General features: G+C 48.8%; 1 protein-coding gene across 3 annotated transcripts in view; it reads right to left on the bottom strand.

The window, feature by feature from the left end:
- Positions 1-5,923: 5,923 nt before the first annotated feature.
- The window catches only part of FBXO10 (F-box protein 10), a 68,905-nt gene continuing 64,665 nt past the window's right edge, over positions 5,924-10,163 (bottom strand). For all 3 annotated transcript variants that reach the window (XM_050762084.1, XM_050762083.1, XM_050762082.1), the window contains exon 11: positions 5,924-7,741. In XM_050762084.1, the coding sequence (XP_050618041.1) occupies positions 7,567-7,741 (175 nt within the window). In that variant the 3' untranslated portion in view covers positions 5,924-7,566. The remainder of the gene's footprint in view (positions 7,742-10,163) is intronic.

Raw genomic sequence — 10,163 nt, 5'->3', positions numbered from 1 at the left:
GATTACAGGCATGTGCCACCATGCCCAGCTAATTTTTTTGTATTTTTAATAGAGATGGGGTTTCGCCATGTTGGCCAGGCTGGTCTTGAACTCCTGACCTCGTGATCCACCCACCTTGGCCTCCCAACATGCTGCGATTACGGGCCTGAGCCACCGCACCCAGCCTACCTATACTTTCAAAGGTCCTGTATTTCTACCACCTTGTCACCAGAGACAGTCAAGCAGCTGGCCTCCACCTTGCTTCCTTCTGGTGTGCATATGTAGGAGCCTGATTTGCATGTAGAATCCTAGCAGCAAGGGAGTCTTTGAAATGGGTTTCAGCTTGCCAGCCTCTAGTTACAGGAGGCATTCTGGAAGGACATGAATGGGTTATAACTGCCAACCAATTGTATGTGCCACTGAGGAGATGGAGAAGCTGTGTCCAGAGGGGTGCTATAAGGACCGGAGTGTGACACAGGAAGGCTTAGGTACGTGGCCTGAGCCCAGTCTCAGATCTCCAGGGTCCTGCTTCAAGTGGGAGCAGTTGAGATCTGTGATACTCAGCGCCTGGGAGGCCGGGTCAGTGAAGGAAGGGAGACAGAGCTCAGCTCCTCTGAGAGGAGAAGTTTACACAGCACCTGGGGCCCTCCATTTGGGAGTCACGGTGGAAAGGAGTCTTGGCTGAGTTTTGGGGCAGGTGCACCTTTTTTTCTTTGTGCTCTGGGATGCCCTCGGAGCTGTGCTCCTCTGCTTTGTCCCCAACTGCCTCTGGCCCTGGGTAGGAGGCACTTGGAGCATACTTTGTCTTCCTCCAGCAGAGGTGTGGGCAGGGAATCTACTTACCTCTTGTTTTTCTTTAAGCCGTTGTGAAAATCAAGTATGTGACTCTTCCTTGGAAAAAATAATCTCACAAAAGGACTTCTAATACATCCTCAGGTTGTGATTAATTTTAAAATTCAGATGGGTTTGACACTTTGAGGCTGAATTTCTGGAAATGACTGGACAGAGCATGTGACTGGGACCCTCTGAACAACCTCTGACCTAGTGGAGAAGCAGGTGGTAATGACTGGTGGTATGGATAGGGAAAGACTCGGCGGGCAAATACTTGTCATGTTTGTCAACAGGTGTATCTTGCTAAATGTCGGGGACACATTCCCAGGGCTAAAAAGCAAATTTCTGTATATTAGGACATTGTGAATCCTTAGGAAAGGCTCAGAAGAGGGCTCTACCTAGCACAATACCTGACATAAAAGTGGTCAGTGTCTGCAGAATGAGTCAGACTTTCCTTGGCAGGGTTATTAGGTAGAAAACACTTGCAGAATAATGGAATTGTACTAGGGTTTCTTCTGGCTGTAGAAGCCCATTTGTTTACTAATAGCTTCCCAGAAGATACCTTGATCTCACCAAGCTATTTGCCAGAATGTCTCCTGATGGCCTCCTTGAAGAAAGGGGGACTGTGAGCCAGATGCTGGTGCCCTGAAGATTTGTAATTTGTGGGATAGTCTTAACTTGCAGGGTTCGATTAACAGAATGAAGTCTGTTCCTTGGAGGGAAGTCTCTGCTTGCTGCCCTGACCTGTTGGACACTGTTAATTGGGATGGGGTCAAGAAGGCATAGTTACCACATTTGCAGGAGACCCTAACCTGGAAATAGTGAATTACATAACATTCTTTCAAGTGTCTTCTCTTTTCAGAAAGTATTTTGGTATAGTTACACAGAAAACTTGCAAGAACTCTTGTATATCCTTTACCCAGATTCTCCAACTAGTAATACTTTGTCCCATTTACTATTTGCTTTAGATATTTTGAGATTTCTCTTTGAACTATTTGAGGAAAACATCCTACCCTTTTACCCATAAGTACTTTTCAGTGTATACATCCTGAGAATCAGGACTTTCTCTTCCATAACCACGGTCTACCAGATGCAGGGAATAAGACACTAATACAATACTATGACTTAGCCCACAGTTCATGTTCAAATTTCACCAATCACCATGCCTCTTTGGTCTTGCTCAATCTGAAACAGTTCAGATTTGTATTGGATTTTCTTGGCTTTGACATTTTGGAGAGTGAGGTGTTATTCTGTAGGTTGTCTGTCAGTTGACATTTGGGGCTTCCCTGTGATCGGATCAGGATTTCCATTTTTGGCAGGATAGCACAGAAGTGATGCTTCACCCAAGTGCATCACATTAGGGGCCCAGGATGTGGGGCTGTGCTTTCCTTGCTGCTGTTAACTTGTATTAGTTAAGGTGTTTTCCCCTTTGTGAAGTTACTGTTTTTCCTTTTTAGTTCATAAGTAATTTGTGGAGGGATACTTTGAAACTAAGTATCCTGTTCCTCATCAAACTTTCACCTACTAGTTTCAGCCTCAATGGATGATTCTTGCTGAATGCATTCCCAAGATGGTTGCAAAATGGTGATTTTGTAAATTATTCTAATTATTGGCATGCTCTTATAAGGCGGAGCTTGTTTCTCGCCCTTAGAAGTTTTGTGTTCATTTGGTTATCGGCATAGACTCAAGAGTCTTGTGTTCTGTGTGGAGTCGAGTCTGTTACTGTGATTCCTTGTGATGCCCGGATTGTACGTATTTGGCCAATCTTGAGTTCCTTCAGGAAACCTCCTGGATCCCATCATTTTAAGGGTGCTTCCTTTCTGACATAAGATATTCCAGGCCTACCTTGTACTTTCCCTGCTGCAGCCCTGGAGTCAGTCTTTTGTTTTGGTTTTGATTTTTAGAGACGGGGTCTTGCTCTGTCAGTCAGGCTGGAGAGCAGTGGTGCAGTCAGCTCACTGCACTCCTGGGCTCAAGCCATCCTCCTGCCTCAGCCTCCTGAGTAGCTAGGACTATAGGCATGTACCACCATGCCCAGCTTTGAATCAGTCTTTTACCCAAGGAGCTCTGGCCTTTTAGTGGAGAATAGCAGATGACATGAATGATGGGCCCAAAGCAGGAAGTGAAATGCAATCCTGACTGCCAGACAGATGGGATCTTCAGCTGCACTCAGGCAACAACTGGGCTCAGAGTAGAGGTGACAGCTCCACGATGGGTAGCTCAGGCTGCACCAGGAGGCCGTGCTAGCTTTGACTTCATTTTAAAAGCACACTACCACAGCTGATAGGCTCAGGAGCTCCATGAAGGGCACCTTGCAGAGGTCTGGAGGGTAGTGAGAAGGTCCCAATGGGGCAAGCATGCCTGTGTCAGGAGGCTGATCAGGGTAGGAATAAGCCCAGCATGCCCCAGTGAGCCCACCATGAGGAAGCATTTGGAGAGAGCTTTCTCTGTGTTGTTGGAAGGGAGATTGAAGAAGGGGAGCCCAGGGGTGCTGTTGACAGTATAGGCTCATGTGCTGTTCCAAGGCCCAACTCTGGCTCTTGCCTGGTCTGCCATACCATGTCCACCATGTGCTGTACTTAGGACCTCCTTTGGACACCAGGGCAGTGGCCTCACCAAAACCAGGAGGCTTAGATGATGAAATCATACTGGTGTTTGCTGTGCTTGTACATTCCCATCAGCAGACATCAATGTTGGGGCCTGACTGACCAACAGGTAAGTCCAGGGAGGACACAGTATAAGCTGCTACTGTAGACTGAAAGCAAATGATTCCAAGGAAACACAGTACCTTAGAGAATTCTCTTTAGATCCATGAGTGCTGCCCATGGAGCTGGGCCATTCCTCCTAAGACGCAGGACAGGACTCCTCCATTTTGCCGCTTTGGGCTTTCCAAGACCTACCCAGGCCACTGGAATGAGTCTCGAGAAATGACCAGAGTGGTGAAGAGACACCCTGCAAACTGGCACATATGAGAGGAACCCAGGAGGGCAGCAGACCCCAGGGGGATGAGGGTGCTGCCTGCAAATATCTGAAGAGTTGTCACAGAACAGAGTGAAGAGATGTCCTTTGGGGGCCCCAGGAGGTAGAGATTCTAGGAATGAGGTTGGGTTTGTTTCCTCATTTGTCTGCTTGTCTGTCCACCCATCCATCCAACACTTAGTGAGCTTTGTGCTGGGCATAGAGAATCAACAGTGAACAAGATGGGCAAAATCCCTGCCCTAAACCAACAGACTGAAAATACAGAGGATTCTGTGCCATCTGCAGGTGGCGTGTGGCTGAGTGGGCACAGGAGCATGGAGAAGGAGCACTGAACTGATACTTGCAGAGACCGCGGAAGGTGTTCCACAGAAGTAGTGACTAGGGAGCTTCTGAAGGAGGGGTAGAATTTAGCCAGGGAGAGAGACTTTGGCTCAAGTAAACAGTTAGATGGGCTGGGTTTTCTTGGGCAGGTCTGACCTGTTGTGCAAAGCACTCTCACTCCCCGATTCTTCCCCAAATGCACAAGAGCCAAGGTGGGTGTTGTTCTTCCCACTTCTGCCTCCAAATGACCTGGAGGGAAATTGTGTCCCAGCTGTTCCCTTCCTTGCCACCTACGCCCCAGGTGATAGCCCTCCCCACACCTCTCCCCTGCAAGCTCTTAACATCTGATAGGGAACTTGCCCCTACCAGGTCTCAGGAGCATCAGCACTCCCAGCCTCCAAGATGGGGACAATGACCTCGCCAAGTCAATGTTTAATATATTATTGACAGAACTTAAGATGATTGTAGGTGGCTCAGGAATGTAGCAAGTACTCGTGTTCTGCTGGTTAGGCTAAGTTGCAGTGACAAATGACCCTCAAATGTCTGGTTTCAACAGAAGTTCATTTGCACGTGTCTGTCAGCCAGCAGGCAGCTGGGGCCCTGCTCTGGGTTAGCTTCAGCCCGGGACCCAGGCTGCCGTGTCTGACACGTGGCGGTCTAACGGCAGAGGGACACGCGATCGGGGCAAGTTCTGATGGCCCTTAAACTTCTGCCTGGAAGTGACCATTAACCACTTCTGCCCACATTCACTGGGCAAATCAGGTTACATGGCAACATGATAGGGCATGTTACTCTCCCTGAGGGGCAGCAAATATTAGTAACTACCAAAACAAGAGAATATTTTCATTTTAATAGTTTAACGTTTATTTATATAAAAAGCCTTTTCAGTGTGTGAAGAAAAGACATGTTGTAGAATGGGATCCTGGAATGGAAAAAGGACATTAGGTAACAAACTAAAGAAATCTAAGGCCAGGCACAGTGGCTCATGCTTGTAATCCCAGCACTTTGGGGCATTAAGGCAGGCGGATCACTTGAGCCCAGGAATTTGAGACTGGGCTGGGCAACATGGCAAAACCCCATCTCTACAAAAAAATACAAAAATTAGCCAGGTGTGGTGGCCCATGCCTGTAGTCCCAGCTACTCAGGAGGCTGAGGTGGGAGGATCACCTGAGTGAGCCTGGGGAGGTCAAGGCTGCGGTGAACCATGATCACGCCACTGCACTCCAGCCTGGGCAACAGAGTGAGATCCCATTTCAAAAAGAAAGAAATCTGAATAAACCATGGACTTTAGTTAGTAATGTACCAGTACTAGTTTATGAATTTTTACAAATGTACACTGATAGCATAAGATGTTAATAACATGGAAACCTGGGGGTGGCAAGGGTAGTATGGGAACTCTGTCGTAACCATCGATCTGCTCAATTTTTCTGCATATTTAAAAGTTCTAAAAATTAAGTAGATTTAAAGGAAAAAGTACTAACTTGTCAGGTGACATATGGATATAGCAAAAATTCTAAGTGAAGTTGGAGAAGTGTGCTCCCGGGTCTGAGGTCCCTAAGCTGACGGTCCAGTGATCCACGGGGACAGCCTGTTTCTGTTGTCTTCACAGAGCCCACTGGGCAAGCAGGCAGGAGTGGAATTATAGCCCGATCGAGCCCCCCAGCTCTCTATCAGGAGCTGTCACAGGAACCAGCGGACCCAACAACATAGCCCCAGGCCTCTCCTGTCTCCTCCAGAGGAAACGGTGCTGGGCCTGGCCGGCTGGGAGCCCCAGGGTATGCCCAGACCAAGGAAAGGCTTCCCAAAGTGCCTCTTTTAAAATATAGAACTTTATTTTGGTTACTGAGGTTTTTGTTACTGTTGGTTCACAGAAAAGTCATTTCTTAGAAAATAGTAAAGGCAGCATTTTCTACAGCGACTCACATTGGGGCCACCAAACAAGTGCAAAGGAAGCGCCAGGGATAGAAGAGGCCAGCACTCTTGTGCCAGTGTTCTCAGGGAGAACCCAGTGCTCCTGGCTCCCTCTCCCCTCTCCCATCCCACCCAACAGAGCAGCACCTAGGGCCAATAGAACCAGCCATGCAGCCACGTGCACGACAGTGACCCCAGCAGGCTGGTGAAGGCCCCACAGGAAAGGCCGAGTGGGAGGGGATTGTTCAGGCTGAGCTGGCCCTGCATCCAGCCCCCTTCCTCAAGCAGTGGGGTCTGAGCTCGCCTGGCTTTGGGACTTGGACATATTCACAGTACGGTTCAGTAAAGTCCTCTGGGAGCTGGCCTTCCTCTCCTCACTCAGGCCACTCATCCCACCCCAGCCCCAGAGCTGAGATCTGGGGACACGGAGTCAGATGTGGCCCTACCTAAGGGAGCACACAGGTGAGTGGGGGGTCAGGCTATGGACCCAGATAGCTCAAGGACAAGGCAGAAAGTGCTCAGTACCCTGAGAGGGAGCAGAGAAGGCTACTGAGGCCCAGAGGGGGAAAGAGGGCGAGGAGAGCTATGTGGAGGTGGCAGTGTGTTGGCTAAACCTTGAGGAAAGGAGGACACAGAGATGGGGGAGAAGGGCATGCCAGGAGGAGGAAAAAGCATGAGCCAAGGCACAGAGTCGGGAGGCTCGGGAGGGTCAGTAAAGGCCAGCGCTCATCCATGAGAACACAGATGCAAACGAGAGGCCCAGGTTCCCCCATCTGGACAGCCTGGTGCCAAGAAGGGTGGCTGGTGTGGGCGCGCTGACGTGGGGTTTGAAACCTCCTGCATTTGGGAGCCTTTGGGGATGGAGTAGAGCCTTGTGCATCCCTGTCCACCCAGCCGAGCACCTGCCTGCACGCTGGAGCCCCACCTGTTTCAGTGTGTCCCTCTCTCATCCCTGGGCAGCATTTCCGTGCGGCCTCCTGTTGCTCCCACGTCCTCCCTCCCTCCCAGGTCCATGTCCAAGTCCTCAAGTCAACCAAACTCAACTTCTCCAGCCTCCAGAGACAACTGGGAGGGTGTGGTAGGGTCGTTGGAGAGATTGAGAGGGAGACAGGTCCAGCAAAGGGGAAAATTCTGGGGCAGTTGTCTCTCTCCACCTCACTAGAATCACTTCCCACCATCAGAAGTAAATCTGTTCTTTCCTGAGAAGAGTCTGGGTTTGGTGTGTGTAAAACACGGTTCCTTAGAACTCAAAGAAAATCCTGACCAAAAGCTTCAGCATTTGAGCTTCCCCAGCTCTTCACAATCTTTACAGACGTTGAGTGACTGGAAACCCACCAACTTCTATCCCTTCTTGAAAACCATTTCCCACTTCCTTCTTGTTACGGGCTGTGGAGCTGAAGTGTTCTGGAGGTACTGTGTTTTGAAGGCCTGGGACCCATTTGTTGGTGGGGGGGGAGGGGAGGGGCGGAGTCTTCTCAGGCACTATTTCCACCTCAGCTCCTCTGAGCACCCATCCAGGCTTGGCCCTGAAGCAGGTCTGGGTCCTCACAGGATGGTGCAGAAGACACTGCGGTTGCTGTGGTAACCACCTTCCACCCGGGCCGTGATCCTTGTTGCCATGGCTGTCACCTTCTGCCCATTGTGGGCTGCCGAGGGGCGTCTCAGAGAGGTTTCGAGGTGGGGCCGTGCTGGCGGGTTCACCAGGCGCCACGTATCAGACCTGGAGGTGCAAAACAAAAGTCAGTGAACTTCTGAGGGGTCTGCAGTGCTGGCTGAATGCCCTGCACAATCTTAACTTTGGTTCCAGATTGGTGGATCCAGGTGTTTAAATCTGGATGTAGGTTTTATCTTCCAGTTTAGTGTTAGCCCAAAGAGGTGGGAGGATAAGAAACTAAGGGGCAAAAGCCCTGCATTCCACGTCCAGCTCTGCCTTCAACTCTGCATGTAGCCTTGGACAAGGTCCCCCTACAGGCCTAAATTTTCCCACTTTTTTTTGAGACACAGTCTCACTCTGTTGCCCAGGCCGGGGTGCAGTGGCACAATCATGGCTCACTGTAGCCTCAACCTCCTGGGCTCAAGTGATCCTCCCACCTCAGCCTCCCAAAGTGCTGGGATTATAGGCTTGAGCCACTGTACCCAGCCGATTTCCCCTCTTTAAATAAGAATCTGGATAAGATCATAGGGTGGGTGTTGTGAGACAGGGTCTCATTATGTTGCCCAAGCTGGTCTTAAACTTCTGGGCTCAAGTGATCCTCCTGCCTCAGCCTCCCAAGTAGCTGGGATTACAAGTGTGTGCAACAGTGCCCAACTTTTCCTCTTTCATTTCTTTTCAGCTGTATGACCACAAATGTTTATAGAAGCTTTATTCATAATCACCAAAAACTGGAAACTACCTAAATACCCTTCAGCTGATGAGTGAATAAACTGTGCAGTACACCCATACAGGGGAAGACTACTCAGCAATCGAAAGGAATGAATGCCTTACATGCAACACCATGAATGAATCTCCAGCATGTTAGGCTAAGTGAAAGAAGCCAGACTCAAAAGACTACATACTGCAGGATTTCTGGGTTTTATTTATTTTTTTTTTTTTGAGACGGAGTCTCGCTCTGTTACCCAGGCTGGAGTGTAGTGGTGTGATCTGGGCTCATTGCAACCTCTTCCTCCCAGGTTCAAGTGATCCTCTTGGCTCAGCCTCCCAAGTAGCTGGGACCACCGTTGCGTGCCGTCACACCCAGCTAATTTTTGTATTTTTAGTAGAGACGGGGTTTCACCATGTTGGCCAGGCTGGTCTCGAAATAACCGACCTCAGGTGATCCACCCGCCTCGGCCTCCCAAAGTGCTGGGATTACAGGCGTGAGCCACTGCACCCGGCCACGATTTCTTTTATATGACATCTGGGAAAATGTAAATCTACGGAGGATAGAATTTAGTGGGTTTCCAGTCACCCAAACTCTTGTAGAGAGTATGGAGGGCCGGGAAAAATAAAATGATAGTGAAGCTGTGGTCACAGTTTTCTAATGCTTGAGTTACAAGGAACCAACTTTACACGCTAAATCTCCATTTGCTTAAGGCAACACGTTGTCTTATATGTATTTTTATGATAATGATGTTACAGTGAAAGGATTAGAAAGTTGTGGACGGAATCAGAGGTTGGTTACTAGCATGTGAGTAAAAAGGCCTAAGCATGTTGGGAGGACTGTGTATATTTGAGTTTGGCAGCAGGGGATCAGTACTGAAAAGGAGATGAAATGAGAGGCTGGAAAAGACAATTAGGACCTCAGGGTACACAGTGCACAATACCAGCGCTGCCTCTGGCAAAGTCCGGGCTGTACCCTGTACCCTGGGGTCTCCAAAGGGGAGGAGGAGGTGGATCCCAGGGAGTCCACAATATAATCTGCTGGGATGTGGGAAGAAAATACTAGAATTTTGATTTTTTTTAACTTTATACTTTAACATTTTATATTTTGGAGATAGTTTATAATGTAAATAATATACTGCTAGAATAAACACATAGAAGTTATAAATAGGTATACCAGTGAGGCACGGTGGCTCACACCTGTAATCTCAGTACTTTGGGAGGCCAAGGCAGGTGGATTACCTGAGGTCAGGAGTTCGAGACCAGCTTGACCAACATGGTGAAACCCCATCTCTACTAAAAACACAAAAATCAGCCAGGAGTCATGGTGGGCACCTGTAATCCCAGCTGCTCAGGAGGCTGAGGCAGGAGGATTGCTTGAACCTGGGAGGAAGAGGTTGCAGTCAGCCGAGATTGCACCACTGCACTACAGCCTGGGCAACACAGCGAGACTTGGTCTCCAAATAAATAAATAAATAAATAAATAAATAAATAAATAAATAGGTATACCTACATCAGGGGGTTTCTTCAAAGAATATTTTTTCCTGAGTGTGTGTGTAATACAAAAAGTATGGAGATCATTACTACAGAACATGAAGATCCATGAGAGGTTTTTAACCATGGATGCGATGTGACCGGAGCTCTCACTTAGAAAGATTAAACTGGCGGGATACATGGGACAACTTCCAGAGTGCAGCAGGGGGTAGTCATGGGCAGGGAGACTGGCAGGAGGCTGCTGCGGGGGGATAGGTGACATTGGCAGTGCAGGAGTGATACCAACTAC

The sequence above is a fragment of the Macaca thibetana genome, chromosome 15 (assembly GCF_024542745.1).
Source record: "Macaca thibetana thibetana isolate TM-01 chromosome 15, ASM2454274v1, whole genome shotgun sequence".
Lineage (NCBI taxonomy): Eukaryota > Metazoa > Chordata > Mammalia > Primates > Cercopithecidae > Macaca > Macaca thibetana.
Note: the sequence above shows the minus strand (reverse complement) of the source record. Positions and strands in the feature narration are given on the sequence as shown.